The sequence below is a fragment of the Mus caroli genome, unplaced genomic scaffold, assembly GCF_978045245.1.
Source record: "Mus caroli unplaced genomic scaffold, Mus_caroli_1 scaffold_1, whole genome shotgun sequence".
In the NCBI taxonomy this organism is placed as follows: domain Eukaryota; kingdom Metazoa; phylum Chordata; class Mammalia; order Rodentia; family Muridae; genus Mus; species Mus caroli.
The window spans coordinates 170,667,256-170,684,182 of record NW_028227256.1 but is presented as its reverse complement, the minus strand read 5'-3'; the positions used below and the strand labels follow the sequence as shown (position 1 = coordinate 170,684,182).

Sequence of the window (16,927 nt, the reverse complement as noted above, 5' to 3'; positions counted from 1 at the left end):
GTTCCTTAATTCTTTTACAATACTTATGTGTATAGAGTATTACTTCAAGTCCTAAATGGTTTAAATATATAATAAAACTCAGTTGGTCTGGGTTTGAACCTAGTACCTTGCACATGCTAGGCAAGCTCTACCACTAAGCTATAACCACAGATGTATAGAGATACATAGAAGCTTAGAAGAGTATGTAAGTCCTGCATGGTAAAGAAGCCTTCCTGGGGCACTTGGTTTGCCTCCAGACTGAACATTGAGAGAGATGCAGTGCTGCAGCAAGCTAAAAGAAAGGGGAGCAGGTGCAGGACACAGTTGGGCAAAGCAGGAAGGAGCACCCTGCTTCTCTGAGTGTTGCGGCCCGCCCGCGGTCCACAACACGAACGGTTCACTGAGAATGGCAGTTCCCTGCAAAGAGAGGTAACTAGACGGGGCGGAAGAAACAATGGAGTCAAGACAAAACTCTGATCAAGACTCAATTTAATATTTCCAGACACTCAGTTTATAAAGGAGGGGGGAGGGAACCCAATTTCCCGCCGAGTAACTCAGGGTCCAGTAGCAGGACGAACACGTGTGTGCCTCCAGGCAGCAGAGTCAGGTTCCAGCAGTGGGCGTGGCAGGACGAATGAGCCGATAGCTCCGCCCTAGAGCAGGCAGATTCCAGGCTGGGGGAAGGGAGACCACATTTCCCCCCATTAGATAACAAAAATAAAAATAAAAAAGGGGTGGCCTGTGGCAGAAAGATTATCTATGTTCAATAGTTCTGCCTAAGTTCCTAGGGCTAAAGAAAAAACCTATTTCCGTGGGATTTCTTAACTATTCTAATGGTAAACTGTATCTGGCTAAGACTGTCTTAAAAGCACCGGCTGAATACCAGCAGCCTACTGGGCTGTAGGCTCTGACTTTATAATGCTAATTAGTGCTGAATAGGTAGCTACCTGTTTGCCTTTTAAGTAGGGCGTTGGAACCCTGGCTGAGTTTAGCTAAACAATTTTAGAATAACACTGAACTGATAATTATCCACAATTTTGGGTGACAGGCAGGGGAAACAGTGAGAAGCGAATAAGACTGGCTGGCTCCTAGTACAGGGCCAATTGGCTTTTTTATTTTTTGGGTGGGAGGCAGTGAAGGGCCTGCTCTTACGACAGCAAGGTCTCCAATCTCTCTCCCCCCTGTTAATTAAGTTTAAATAGGCAATGCTTAACAGAGGTGATCAAAAGATTTTCTCATCCGTAGATGAGTGGGCCTTAACCTTGACTTGGGTGGACATTAACCTGATCCTCCCGTGAGTATTGTAACAACTCACATCTGTGGCTCTTGGTATCTTTTGGGGAGGGGAGGCAGAGCCGTAAGTATTTTTAGTTTTTAGCTGGAGTCGGATACCAACCTCTTCCAAATCAGGTGTGTCGCACAGGGAACTCAGAAACGGTCAAGCTGGACCTTCCCTCCGCAGTGATCTCCTGCGCCAAGCGGTACCCATACCGTATTCATATGATTATGAATTAGTATCGCAATTCTGAGTTATTGCGAGGCCTCTATGTGAGACTTGTCAACCTCAGATTTAGCAAGGCCTAGACAAGAATTATGTCAGTATTAACACCATTAATTTTGGTTAAAATAGGAGCTGAAGGTCTTTTCTCTTCATCTCTGTTATTCCCAGTAGCCTGAGGAACTAAGGACACCTTGCAGTAACAGCAAGGGTGAAAAGCCAGAGGCCAGTTAAGGGACTAAGCCTATATCTATCAAAATAAGAACTTTGTAAATATATATGAAATTTCTACTTCCCTAGCTCTCCTGGTAAATCTAAATCCTATCTAGACTGAAAGGCCACATGCTGAGATTAGCAGAACCACCTGTTTGCTCTTAGGGGCGGGGCGGAGAACCGGAGAATGTAGATTGACCTGCTTGAGAGAAGGAAGAATACTAAACAGTTAGAGTGTAGTAATGTAAATTTTCTGTTTGGAGAAGTCAAGGTACTTTATTTAGATGCAAATTGTAAAGCTAAAGTTTATCTCCGGCCTTTTGTAGGGGAATTGGCTCAGAGGAAACAGTGTTTTTTGAGAGCTTCCACTCCCAGCTCAAGAGGAAGTTTTAGTCCTCAAGGTGAATACTTACGAGGAGAGACAGAATCTGTGTTTACCTGACGAATTAATCTCTCTGGTAGCCACCGTGCTTCATCTTCATCTCGTGAAAAAACACAAACCGACCCTCTTCCCCAAATTAGGACTGGATCTGGACCCTTCCATTTATTAGTCAAGGGGTCCTTCCATTTTGCCAATGCATAAGAATTAGAAGTAACTGGGTGCCAGTGACGTTCCGCTGCAGACTGACCTTTAATGTCAGTTTGTAAAAAGTTTAGGACAAATAAGGTAAAGGCGAGGTGAGCCTTTGGTGACCTTGGGGGATATAGATGCCCCTCTTTTGTTTTAAAAAGCCAATTTTTTAAGGTGCTATGAGCACGTTCAACTATTCCTTGTCCCATGGGGTTGTAAGGAATTCCAGTTTTATGTTTGATACCGAATTCTTTACAGAATGTACTAAAGTTTTTACTAGAATAAGATGGCCCGTTATCTGTCTTAATAAGCTTAGGCAACCCCATGGTATTAAAGGCTTGTAGGCAATGATCAATTACGTTTTTTGAAGCCTCCCCTGTATGCAGGGAAGCAAAGAGAAATCCTGAACAGGTATCAATGCAAACATGTATATATTTTAGTTTTCCAAATTCTGCATAATGGGTTATATCCATTTGCCAAATATGATTAGGCATAAGGCCTCTAGGATTGACTCCTAGATGAGGCACTGGGGATAATGTAATACATTTAGGACATTGTTTTACAATCATTCTTGCTTGCTCCTTAGTGATTTTATGTCGGAGCCTTAGGGTGTGGCTAGAGAGGTGAAACCTTTCATGATCACGTTGGGCCAGAGCCACAGGATTTGAAACTAAGGCTTCTCCTATTAGAGCCCTGTCAATGCGGTCATTACCCTCGGCCAGAGGCCCAGGAAGACCAGAGTGAGACCGTATGTGGCCAATATAAAACGGATTTTTCCGGGCAAGAATGATGTTTTGCAATTCTGAAAATAAGGATCCTGATGGCGTATTGAAGTTAAACGTGCCACAGGTTTCTAATAAGGGTACTGATTGAGCAACATATAAACTGTCAGTAAAAATATTAAAAGTCTCATGTACAGACTGAAAGACCTTTAGCACTGCTGTTAATTCGGCTAGCTGAGCCGAGAGACCAGGAGTCTCGACAATAACCTGTTGATCATTAATAAGATATCCAGCTCGCCCTTTAGAGGAGCCATCAGTAAAAATCAATAGAGCATTATTTAAAGGCTGTAAAGAAGTCATCTTAGGAAATACCATATCATGTACATTTAAAAATTTTATTAACCTATCTTGAGGGTAGTGGTTGTCTATAATTCCACTAAACCCTATTTGTGCAAGCAACCAATCTGTACTATGCTGTTTCAGCCAAGTGTCTTGACTTACGCTGTAAGGCTGAACAATGATATCTGGCTCTTTTCCGAAATAAGTCAATGCCTGCCTTCTTCCAGTGATAATCATCTGAGCCACTGCTTCGTGATATGGCAAGATATTACGTTTGGGAGAAATCCTTGAATGTATCCACATTATAGGAAATTTTTGCCATAGCAGTCCCGTAGGCACATGAGTTGTATTAAAAATTAACAGGTGCAGCGGCTGGGAGTAATCTATATAGGTAACGAATTGCTCTTCAATAGACTTTTCCACTAGTTGTAAGGCCAGCAATCCTTCTGAGGTTAGGGATCTAGGGGAAGTGGGATCAGAACTCCCTTTAAGAATATCAAATAAAGGTTTTAACTCCCCTGTAGTAAGCTTTAAATAGGGGCGAAGCCAATTAATATCACCCAACAATTTTTGAAAATCATTTAAGGTCTTTAAGTTATCTCTACGAATAACGATCTTTTGGGGAAAAACAGCTTGATCCGTGAGTCTAAAACCCAAATAATTATAAGGATCCTGAGTTTGTACCTTTTCAGAAGCAATTTGCAATCCCTTATCAGCTAGGGCTTTTTGTAAACCTTTATAACACAAAAGCAATTCTTGGGGGTCCTTTCCCGCCATCAAGACATCGTCTGTGAAATGAACGATGTAAATATTTGGCCATTGTTGTCTAACAGGCTGAATTGCCTTCGCCACAAACCTTTGACATAATGTGGGACTATTAGCCATCCCCTGTGGAAGGACTGTCCATTGATATCTTTTCATGGGTTCCTTGAAATTTACAGAAGGAACACTAAAAGCAAACCTCTCACAATCCTTTGGATGCAAAGGGATGGTAAAGAAACAATCTTTCAAATCTATAACAATCTTATAATATCCCTTAGGAATGGCCACTGGGGAGGGGAGCCCTGGTTGTAAGGTTCCCATAAGTACCATGGTCTCATTAACTTTTCTTAAATCTTGTAACAGTCTCCATTTTCCAGACTTCTTTCTGATAATGAAAATGGGTGTATTCCAGGGAGAGTGAGACTCTACCAAATGTCCTGCTTCTAACTGCTCCTGCACTAGCAAAGAAGCGGCCTCTATTTTCTCTTTAGGTAAAGACCACTGATCTACCCACACCGGAATATCATTACGCCATTGAATTTTTTCCGCGTGGGATGCAGGCAAGATAGTGGTCGCTATTGAAAATACTTTAAACCTCTCATGTTAGAGTGGGGTTTAAGATCCTTAAAGGTCTCAATTCCCTGTCCTTTTTTTACTAGTTCACGAGCAGGCAGGTGTCCCTGCCTGAATGTCTGTCCAGTCACCATCTCCTTAGAACTGCACAGAACAACACCCATCTGTGACAACAGATCTCTTCCCCACAGGGTCACAGGCAAATTTGACATAACATACGGCTGAATCTTTCCTGATTTCCCTTCCTCATCTCTCCAGGTTAGCAATTTGGAACTACGTTTTGGGTTACTGGCGTACCCAATTCCTTGAAGATGAGTCAAGGAAACAGTTAAGGGCCAGTTTGAGGGCCAGTCCTGCCCTCTAATAATTGTTACGTCGGCCCCGGTATCTATTAATCCTTCAAAGCCTTTTCCATCAAGAGTCAATTTAAGGTTAGGTCTCTGATTTGTGATGGATTTCACCCAATTTACGCCCGAGGAGTCAAAATTATTTTGTCCTTCCTCACTTTTAAGGAATCTATACAGTAACTGGCGTAAAGGGATCAAAGTAAGTTGAGCAATTTTTTGATTAGCAGGTATAGTTATAACACCACGAGAGCAAGCGGCTATGATTTTAAGTTCTCCCTCATAATCATTATTTATAACACCTGGAAGAATCTGCAGGCCTTCTACAATAGAACTGCTTCGTCCCAAGAGAAAGCCACAGGTTTCTGTGGGCAGTGGTCCAAAGACTCCGGTAGGCAGAGTTTGGACTCCCATTTCTGGGGTTAATACTGCGTGGACAGTGGAACAGAGGTCCAGTCTTGCATTTCCTGGGTTTGACCTGACAAGTTCAAGAACTGATCTTGTTGGCTGGGCAGCAGATTTATGGCCCCATAAGCTGTCCTCTTTGAGTAACTCGGGGCCTGGGGCTGACCCCTTTCCTCGTTTCCCGGCACCGGGCGGCTCAAAACCCTTGGTTTATGCTTACAATCTTTTGCCCAGTGGCGGCCTTTCCCACACTTGGGACAAATTCCTGGGGTACGGCCTGTTTGTCTACCCTTGGCGCCCTTGTTCTTAGGACAATTACTTCTAAAATGATCCAAACCTCCACAATTAAAGCATGCATTATTTTCTCGTTTCCTCGAGAACATTGCTTGCGCGTGGGTTCCCTGCGAGAACTCGCAGGAAGGCCCGATGTCTGCGCAAAGACGGACATATCCCGCCAAATCTGTCTGTCCCTTATGCGGTTGAATTGCAGCTCGGCAAGCTGCGTTAGCATTCTCATAAGCCAGCTGCATAACAAAGGGACTACCTGTGTCTGGACTTCCAAGGATTCTACTAGCGGAAATCAACAGCCTGTCCACAAAGTCCTGATATGGTTCATCAGAACCCTGCCGAATGCTAGCTAAACTTCCACCAGCATCTCCTTTAACTGGCAACTTTCCCCAAGCACGGCGTGCGGCTGTCGCAACTTGCACGTACACTGCAACGGGAAAATCAATCTGATTTGTCTGTCCCTCATATGGACCCTCTCCTAAAAGCATGTTGGTATCCCAGTCTGGGTTACCAGCGTGAGCATTAGAAGCAGCAGTTTTCTTACTGGCGTCTCGCCATTCAGAATCCCAAAGCAAGAAATCTCCTCCTGACAGGGTAGCCTTGGACAGAGTCTTCCAATCTGAGGGGGTTAAGTTTGACTCCGCCACTGTGTCCAGTAATGCTTGAGTGAATGGGGCTGAAGGACCATATTGCACAACAGCTGCCTTTAACTCTTTTAACAACTTGAAATCCAAGATCTGGTAATGTCTGGTCCTAGCATCTTGCTGATCAACTGCCTCGACCACAGGAAAGGCCAGCGTATTAGACGAATTCTGTCCTTTCCCACGAGTCTGACTAACAACTCTTTCTAGCGGCACCTGGTGAAGTACAGAAGAGTTACTCTTCTCCGCTTCTGAGATCTTTTTTAGTTCCCGAAGCTCATTAGTCAGCCTCTGAAGCTTAATTTCAAATTCTAACTCAATTAGCCGTGTGTCCCTATGCGTAGCACCTCCTGAAGTGGTGACTGTGGGTGGAGCGGGAGATTCGCAAGAGGACCAATTCTCATTAGGGTAATGGGCCATTCCTCTATCTGAGTGATTTTTGTTAAAATTCAGTCCATCATCAGAGTTTCCACAATTATCAATTTTTGAGTTAAGAAGATCTTTTCCTGAGGAGGCCTTCTCTGATAGGCACTCCTCCTGAGATACCACAAGCTCCGCCTGAGGGCAATTTAGCCCTGGGGAAGTTGTATTTTTCATAGCATCATTTACAAGCGCCCAGAGACCTAGGGTAAAATTATCTGTCTGAGCGATATTCAGGGCCTCACCAACTTTTTCCCAGGTTCCACAATCTATCGTTTCTTCTTCTTTGAACCATGGACAACAGCTATCTATCTTATCTAAAAAATTTCTTACTAATTGTACTTCAAGCCTTACTCCTTTTTCCTTAAGCAACTCCTGAAAACTAAACACAATTGCCTGATCCATGTTTTAGAACCCTTCTTTCCTCCACCTAAGCAGTTTTCAAAAAAAACTGCGGCACACCGCCTGTCTCCGTATCTAGTTCCGATTTACGAACTGCTGAACCCAAGCAGAACCAGTGTTGGGTCAGCACTGCTTCAAACTTGTTCGTATCCTACCGCATCCTCAGCAACATTTTACAAAACTGAAATTTTTTAGGCTAGCGCTAGCATGTGTACCTGTCCGTTGCTCCGATGCTCCTCCGATACGACGATTCTTTCCTTTCTTGTGGAGCTCCACACAGCAATCGTTTCTCTTAGCATCTCTCTGCCATTCTTCAGGTCCCAGTTCTGGCGCCAACTGTTGCGGCCCGCCCGCGGTCCACAACACGAACGGTTCACTGAGAATGGCAGTTCCCTGCAAAGAGAGGTAACTAGACGGGGCGGAAGAAACAATGGAGTCAAGACAAAACTCTGATCAAGACTCAATTTAATATTTCCAGACACTCAGTTTATAAAGGAGGGGGGAGGGAACCCAATTTCCCGCCGAGTAACTCAGGGTCCAGTAGCAGGACGAACACGTGTGTGCCTCCAGGCAGCAGAGTCAGGTTCCAGCAGTGGGCGTGGCAGGACGAATGAGCCGATAGCTCCGCCCTAGAGCAGGCAGATTCCAGGCTGGGGGAAGGGAGACCACATCTGAGGACCCATGCAATTGTGGGTGATGGGAAGGTTACAATAGAATGTTGTGAGATAAAGCTGAAGAGAAAAATAAGAACCTCAGCCTGCAGGGCTTATATGTCCATCAACAAGTATATGAGGGAGGGGGTCTCTGGAAGGCAATACAATGTACAGAGTACTGGACAGGTCAAGATCTGTATTCTATGAGGTCATCATAAAGGGAAACTCTGTAAAGCCAGGCTAGAGGAGGCCAGGCTGGAGGCAGACAGGCAGATGACTCCTAAGGAGGTTCTGGATGAGAAGATCTGCCATGGAACAGGAAAGAGGGTGTGATGTGCTAAGTTGCCCATGGCTCCTTCTCTCTTTGCTTCATATTGTGGGGAAGCAGGGCGCTTGTAAATTGGATTGCAACCAGAGTAGTTCTGCCATGCCTGGAATGTAGATAAAAAGGGAAGAGGGCAGAGAGTGATGTTTCAAGAATTCCCCCAGAAAGGAAATCTAGGAACCAAGCCCTTCCTTGGAACAAAAACAGGAAAAACACATGTACATTTAAGCATATTTTTCTTGGATCTCTTTCTAACTTGTACCTACAGCCAATAGATTGTTCTAACTCAGACTGTTAGGTGTTTCTAATTGGCCCTGGGCTTCCATCCAGGCCAGTTAGACTCCTCTAAGTGTCAGTGTGTGCCCCTCCCCACCACCTCTGCTGCGGCTGCTTGCCTCCTCTGCCCAGAGATCTGCTCAGTAGTTTCTCAGCTCTAGAGAGGTGATACTGATAAATGCTGCATTGGTGGAGACTGAGAGTCTGAATTTCTCACAAGTACCATGGAGAAGCATTGACAGAAAGAAGAAGCACTAATGGGAGGGAGAAGCACCAATGGGAAGGAGAAACCTGATAGGAAAAAGCCTTGTGAGGAGCAGGGTTTTGGGAAGCCCCAGAGGAATCGGGTGTTGGCTGTGTGAGCCTCATGGATTGGCTATCTTTGTTGAATTTCAAATAAAAATGAACCAGTGTGGGTACCGCTTTGGGAATTAAAATGCTTAAAATAAAGTCAAAAGACAAGAAACAATATAGCAATTTAGGATCTATTAACATTGTCGTAGCCAGAATATGAGTAATTAGCAAAATAAGTAAGAAGGGTATCTGGAAGTTTTCTATTGTTGCAGAACAAAGTGCCACACACCCAATTGCTAAAGAAATGTTGATTGTGTCATAGGTCTGTTGATTAGACTTCCAGTTACAGGTTGTAGCTGTATCCTCCACTGGGAATCTCAACAGACTGGCATCAAAATGCCAGCTGGGCTGTTTTTCACCTGAACTCCAAGGACCTTGAAAGTAAACATAGGAGAACCCATCAAGATGGCTTTTGTAGCAAAAGGGACTGTTATCTGTGTTCCCTCTTGATTCTGACTTTACGTGCCTTTTTTAATAGCTTTACGGACATTAAAGCCTGCTTCTCCCATCTACTTCCTTACCTCCAACTCACACAATAACATTTGATCTAAGACGCTATCCCCCGACATCCCAACTTAAAGCTCCTGGAATAATCTAAAAAGAAAATATAATTATAAACATCGTAAATGAAAAAAAAAAACCAGAAATCGGCTAGCAAAGGGTGAGGCTTCAGCTGGGGAAGGTTCTGCAACAGTATACAAATCATACATTTTCAGCAAGACAAAAAAATAGGAGAGAAAGAAACAAGGAAAAGCTATCAGTGCCATCTGGTGGATAGGCCTGTATTAAAATGTCCAAGGTGATCTGGCCACACCCAGACCACCACAGACCACTACATCCCCAGCTGACACACAGCCAGTAGATTTCAGGACAGTGTCAGCATTAGTTTGTAGGGACCGTGTCTGGTTAGGGGCAATGCATTGTGATTGTTCACATCCTGCACGTGGCTAGTGGTAAAGTAATTTATAGCTCATCCCTAGCTGTCCAAATACCATATAAACCTTTACCTCCAACACCACACACACACACACACACACACACACACACACACACACTATTTACCCAAACTACTCTAGTTGATTGCTCTAAATGAAGTTCACCAGATGTGAAAATTTTGCATTAACCTCTCACAAAACCCACTCATAACACAGTTGCTTTTGGGTGTGCCTTTCCCCCTTTGTTTTTTATTTTCATTCCTGTACCTATTGGCAATTCATCTTCTTCTTTTCTTAAAATAATACTTTCATCTGTAGTAGTTTCCTGATGCTACACAACAAATCCCCTCAATTTTTGATTAAACAAGAAGAATTCATTGACTCGGCGTCTGTGTGTAAGGAATTCAGAACAGGATCGGCTAGATGGTTCTGAGCCAGGCAATCCATGAGAGTATAATCAAGATGTTGTACAAGCCACCTAAAATCTTGACTGGAGCTGGAGGGATCCAGTTCCTGAATAGTTAACTCACAAGCTTGCCTGCAAGTCAGACCCTTCTGGTCCTCTTCACAGACATCTCCCCACATCCTCCCCACAAGATTTCCCATGAAAAATCTTCTTCCTAAGGAAGAATAAGGAAAAATCCAATTTTTTGTGACCAAACCTAGAAAGTTATATACTACCATTTCAACAACAGCCTACTGGCTACAAAAACTGACATTAACATCGTAGAAAAGAACTACCCAAAACATGAGACACCCATTGGAGGCATCTTGGAGGTTGCCTTCCACCTAGCTTCTTCTTCCTAGGTTCAATGTCCAGATCTTTGAGCCCTGGTATAAAGTTTGTTAACACATATTAAACTCAGAACATTTCAGACACAGAAAGACTGTTTTGTAGTTCAAGTGACCCTCTGCTTTGATGGGACACAGAGACCTAACTGAAGGAAGGAAGTGTCTGAGTCTACCTTCACCTACCTTCATGTCAGGAAACGAAAGCCTAGTGGTGGTTTCAATGAGAATAGCCCCAGATGCTCACATGTTTGAGTATTCAGTGCCCAGTTGGTAGAACTGTTTGGGAAGGATTTAGGAGGTGTGGCCTTGTAGTACAAGATGTGTCACTGAGTGAAGGCTTTGAAGATTGAAAAGCTCATGTCATTCCCAGTCTCTCTGAGTCTCTCTCTCTCTCTCTCTCTCTCTCTCTCTCTGTGTGTGTGTGTGTGTGTGTGTGTGTGTGTGTGTGTGTGTGTGTTTGAGAGCGTCTCATGCTTGTGGAATGAGATGTAAGTTTTCAGCTACTACTCCAGTGCCATGCCTACAAGATAGTCATGAACTCTGACCCTCTGTAACCACTGAACTAATGTTTCATTTTATAAGTCATCTTGGTCATGATGACTTATTCTGTTGAGCTTCTGAATAAACAGAAAACTAAATAGAAAAGGAAGAGTCTGCCTTTAGAAACATCTTGTGGTTCTAGCCCCAGCTTCGCTCCCTGCCCCCACCGACTTCTTTCATGCTTGTTAGTTTTATTGCACAATTAGCTTTTGACTGTATATTATCTGATTGTCAGATATTGGCAATGGCTTTGATGAGAGGCTTAGTACTTTATTACATATTCTGAGAATAATTATATCTGTGTCTAAATCCCCCCAAGTATGTCAAAATTGAGGGAGTTATCAAATCTTATTGTTCCCCCAAAACATGTCCCACACACATACCCACATATACATATATGCACATACTATCAGTACAGATGCATGCAATAGAGATTGTCCCCAATAAAGACCAAGAAACCTGCTCCTTTTATGAAAATAGTAATTAGACAGAGAGTCACTACCTTAAAAGAAGAGACATGAAAGGGGGGAGGCTGCAGGAGGGAGATGAGAGGGTAACATAGGGACAAATATAATTACTGTACTCTGTATAAAACTGTTTTTTTTTTAATTTAAGCCTTTCAGAAAAATAAAAGCATAAATTCAACAAATAAACGGTATAGGATAATGTTCCTTATCTACTTTAATTGGTGGTTGTGTGTGTGTATACACACGTAAAAATTCACTGGGGTGTGTATTTGTTGCATATTTTAGTGTGTGAATTAAATTACAGTAAAAAATGAAGTTTGAAAAGAAGTTACACATAATATTCAACACAGTCCCCATGCAACTGAAGAATCCACAAACACCCTGGAGACTCCCAGTGTCTCGAAGTACGTCTTGCCAATGCATTCTCTTTATTTCTTTCAGTCGATTTACTTAACACTTTGAACACTATGTCCAGACTCCAGTAAAAATAAAAGATTCAACAAATCAGTCTTAGTTCCAACAAAAACAGGAAACTCTGGCTCAACAAAGTAACTTCCACAGTGGGAAGATCAGAGTACACAGAGCCTAAACCCTCCTGAGGCCCAGATAGCCCTAAACAGACAAGAAAGATCCTGTAGATATTGTGTAAGGGACTGCCGAGGTTGCAGGAAGCCTTACAAAAGGTTCTTACAAAAACCCTCAGCTGAGACAGAAAATTAAAGGAGACACCTTCAGTGGGACACAGCTCAAATATGGACCCTGAGCCCTTCTCTCTCTGGAAGATGAAGGATGAGCAGACAAGGGAGAGCAAGTCTTCACTGGGAGCTAACTGGCCTTTCCATAGGCAAGCCTGCGTAGGAATGAGGATGATGGATGGCCTTTCAGCCTCAGAGACCCACAGGAGAGAGGACACACTGAGAGCAGTTTAGGGGCTCAAAAGAGAAGAGAATCTGTCTCCCACTGGAGAAGACAGGCTTGGAGCTGGATAGGAAGGAGATAAGAGATGTGCACGGAAGGGCGAGGAGAGACATGGAAAGTTCTTCCCTGACACATGGAAGATGGACAGAGAAAGCAGAGAACCCAAGAAGTGATCTGCTCAGTTCCTGGAAATGTTACTTCCAGACACAGCTGTCTGCCGTCAAGGTTCGTTCCCACTCAGCCAGAGCAGGCAGTCCACCTTGGAAGAGAGAAATCCTTCCATTTTGCCCTGCCGCTGCTGCCCAGTTGCTGAAACAATGAACTCTAAGATCCTGGAATTTCCCTGAGAGTCTCACGCAGGAGAAGGGAAAGGCTGGGAGCCTGGTGTTTGAGAGATGGGGAACCTGTCTCCCAGAGAGACATTTCACATGTTCTGATGACTTGTCTCCCTGTATGAGAGACTAAAGCAGAGGCTAGGGTGATGGGGGGCATGGAGAACCACACCTTGACCAGGAACACTCAGTCATATATAACTCTTACCTTCTACCTAAGCCTAATCCTCTACTGGGACCCTAAAGATCGACTTGGGTGGTAGGGACTGGACCTCCTTGTTTCTCTCACTAATGTAGCACACTGAATAAACCACCTCCCGCTTTCACTAGCAGGTTTATTTAATTGGCCCATTGAAGAGACAAGAGGCCAATCTTGGCTTGTTATGGCTCCCAAGGCCCAGATTTTCACCCTAATGACCAGCAACCAAGGGAGGGTAGGATGTCTTCATACCCAGGTGTTGTGGGCTTAGCTCAGTATGCCCCTGGCCACAGTAACCATCTTCCCTAGGCCCCCGGTTAAGAAAATACCCAGGGTTTTAAACACAATGATGTTTGGAAGAATGTGAAGATGGCTGTGTAACACTGTCATTTCCTGGATGACTGTAGGAAAGTGTGCTGTTAAAAGATTCTGGAGAAGGGGACAGAGCAATGGCTCAGCAGATAAGAGCACTGCTCTTCCAGAGGTCCTGAATTCAATTCTGAGCAACTACATGTTGGCTCACAACAAGCTGTAATGGAATCCGATGCCATCTTTTGGTATGTCTAAAGACAGCTACCCAGTACTCATATACATACGATAAATATTTTTTTAAAGAGAGCGATTCTGGAGAATAGTATCTTCCTTAGCTTCCTTGGTGCCTCAGTTTTCTCATCTCGAAAATGGGGTTACTGTGATCACCTATCTTATGGCAATTAATTAACATATATAAAAAGTGCTTGCACAAGTACCTAACACAAAGCAAAAGCTTAAATGTTAATATATTACTATATTACCCTGAGTACCATTTCCAGTGCCACATATTTTCCCACCCCACCCCCACCCTTTAACTAGTGTCAGCAGTAGAAAAATAAAATTTTCTATTGTCTGGGACATAGTAGTTCCCTCTTACTTCAAGAACTCAAGAAGACACCAACCATGACTGCTTGGTCATTGAAGAGATTACCCACTCACACCCGTGCCCAGGCAGAAGTAGATTTTTCTATCACTACTTAAAGCCCTTGTATAAAAACTATGAAGAGACCAGGCCCTTAGGCAGCTGGCCCACGATGCAGTAACTCCAATGCACCACCAGGGAGCAGCAGAGCCCAGCCCTGGGCTGTTTTCTCTACAGGAGCAATTAATTGGTTCCAGGCTTCCTTAGTGCCTTCACTCCCCGCTGCAATAATCACGCTTGTTGTTGATTACCCAGCCTATCAACGAGTGCCCTGCTCGCGTCCGTTGGGCTGTAGGGCTTCTCTGCCTGCCTTGGAGCCGACTTAGCCCCGCCCCTGCTGTTCAGCCAACCCTGGGTGGGGAGGAGCGTCACGGGGGCGGGTCCAAGAGACTACGTGGCCCGCTAAGGCAAGTGCTGAGCGGGGACGGAATCCAGCCCCAGAGGGGGGGGTGACCCGATCTCCCGGCAGAGTAGGAAAGGCCAGCCTCGCCCTGAATGAGCTCCCCCCCCCCACGATGGGCGTGCAACCCCCCAACTTCTCCTGGGTGCTTCCGGGACGGCTGGCCGGGCTGGCGTTGCCGCGGCTGCCCGCGCACTACCAGTTCCTGCTGGACCAGGGAGTGCGGCACCTGGTGTCCCTGACGGAGCGCGGGCCCCCTCACAGTGACAGCTGTCCCGGCCTCACGTTGCACCGAATGCGCATCCCTGACTTTTGCCCGCCGTCCCCGGAACAGATCGACCAATTTGTGAAGATCGTGGACGAGGCCAATGCCCGGGGAGAGGTCAGCGAGCTCGTGAGCCAGATCGAGAGGGCGGGGCCTGGAAGGAAATGAGTGGGCGGGGCCGGGGCTGGAGTCCGAAAAGAGTGGGAGAGCCTGGGGTTGTGGGGGGTAACAGGGCTAACTGGGTGGGAGCTAGATGGACCCACTCCCTGACTAAAGTCAACTATGCTGCTAGGAGAGGTGGTGCCAAGTAGGCTGGAGAGAGAGTACTGTCAAGTGAAATACTTCCAGGAGTCCAAGTAGCGCCGAAGTCAGATGGAATTGGTTCAAAACCCATTTACTAGAGGTCCAAATGTCACAGAGACACACTTGTAATTTTAAATTTTACGAGCAGCTACGTTTTTCAAAAAAAGAAAAAAGAAAAAGATGAAAAAGAAGCAGGTGAAGTTAATTTTGTACTAATCCAATAAGTCAAAAATATTATTTCAACATAGAATCAATATGAAACAAATTATTAATGAGGCATGTCCAGTCTTTTTCATGCCGCATCTTCAGGGCCTGGTAAGTATTTTGCACCTCATCTCAGTTTGGACTGACACATTTCAGGAAAATAGCACCACAAGTGGCTGGATGTACTATACAAGACAGCACAGGATAGAGGCCAGGCGATACAGGCTGAGAGCCCAAGTTAGAACCAGCCATTCCAGAGGCCTCCTAGTCACCTGACGCAAGGACAGTCCCCCCACAGCTTTGATGTCACTTCATGTCCTGTGAGAGCCTGTGATGTGTGGGGTGAGGACAGGGGAGTATTGGGGAGGGCATTGGACTCCACTCCATCAGTCTCCACTTCACAGGCTGTTGGAGTGCACTGTGCCCTAGGCTTTGGCCGCACTGGCACCATGCTGGCCTGCTACTTGGTGAAGGAGCGGGCTTTGGCCGCAGGAGATGCCATTGCTGAGATCCGGCGCCTGCGACCAGGATCCATTGAGACGTATGAACAGGAGAAGGCCGTCTTCCAGTTCTACCAGCGAACAAAATGAGGACTTCAACAGCCCTCCTTTCCCCCTCCCACTCCCTGCGGCCAGAGAGGAAGGGGAGTGAACTAAAGTACTGCATCCTTCAGGTCCCTCTGGCTCCTATTGGGCAAAAGTAGTCCTTCCCCAAAGCCATAACCTGGCCGAAACAAAAATGAGGTAATAACTGATAAGAACTCATCACCGCTGCATAGCATGTACACAGCACTCCCAATACATCTGGGTTGTTGAAAAGACCAAAAAAATAAAAATAAAAATAAAAACCACTTCTGCTCTTTGGATGAGGTGTCTAGAGTTCAGAAAGGCCTCCGGTCACAGTTCTAGGAAACAGAAGGATAGGCCAGGACTCCAGCACACACCTTTGTCACCCTGAGGATGATGGGATTCTAGGTGCTGTTCCCTGACAACATGTGATAGAGGAGAACTGGTCAGTGAAGGAGACCCATGTCCCTGGCCACATGGCCTCCAAGCAGCCTCAGGCCGCTGCACTCCTACACCGGCAGTGCCCCCTTGACATCACCCCTTATGTAGGGTCATCCGTCCTACCTGAGCCGCCTTTGTTCTCTCAGGGTACAGAAGACTTGCATATCGTGCTCACAGATGAGGTCTCTCTCTGTCTTGTCTGTTTCTCTCCTTGGTCTCCCCCTCCCACTCTCTCTCTTGATCTCCCTCTCTCCCTCCCCCCCCCCGACCCCGCCACCAGGGCTGGCCACCTCTTACCAGCCTCAGGTGACTCAGCTCATCTGTCACCTCCAACCCCTATATCATCCCCAGCCTCAGACCAACGAATGCTGAAACTGCATCTTGGTGGTTTTAGAGTGGATATTAAGTGATCAAATAAATAACTCTGGGACTATGAATCTTGGCCATGTTTCTCAGGTGTTATCTTCACGTCTCCCCTGTTGGACTCCACCCAGCCGCAAGCGCCACACTTTAGACTTTCTAAGAGACGAGATAAATGTCATCCATGAGCCCAGTGGACTCTTCCGGAATGGCAGTCTGAATCCGTGCCCTATCTTCCATAATCGGCTGAACTGAGTAAGGGAGACTCTGCATGTCTGTGTGAACCAGGTGCTGTTAGAGGTGGAACCAACTCAGCAAAATAAGCCATGATTCCTATTCTCAGGAGCCCTGCCATCTGGAGAAGGGTAATGACATTCCCTTCACACTCGATGTACTCTAAAGGCTGCCTCTACTATCCCAGATGCAGGACAGTCAAGAGTTCCCCTACAGCCTCCATCTCTCCTATCAAAGACCAGAGCTAGGCC

The 16,927-nt window shown here is 45.4% G+C and overlaps 1 protein-coding gene across 1 annotated transcript; it reads left to right on the top strand.

The window, feature by feature from the left end:
- Positions 1–14,250: 14,250 nt before the first annotated feature.
- Dusp23 (dual specificity phosphatase 23) lies at positions 14,251–16,519 on the top strand. Its single transcript, XM_021168462.3, has 2 exons — positions 14,251–14,685; positions 15,480–16,519. Exons 1-2 carry the CDS (start codon positions 14,419–14,421, stop codon positions 15,663–15,665), a joined length of 453 nt encoding a protein of 150 aa, XP_021024121.1. The 5' UTR covers positions 14,251–14,418; the 3' UTR covers positions 15,666–16,519.
- The last annotated feature ends 408 nt before the right edge of the window (positions 16,520–16,927 follow it).

Coding starts and splice junctions, on each gene's coding strand:
- Dusp23 (XM_021168462.3), top strand. CDS start 14,419: ATGGGCGTGCAACCCCCCAACTTCTCCTGGGTGCTTCCGGGACGGCTG. Junction 14,686..15,479: donor AGGCCAATGCCCGGGGAGAG/GTCAGCGAGCTC, acceptor TCCACTTCACAG/GCTGTTGGAGTGCACTGTGC.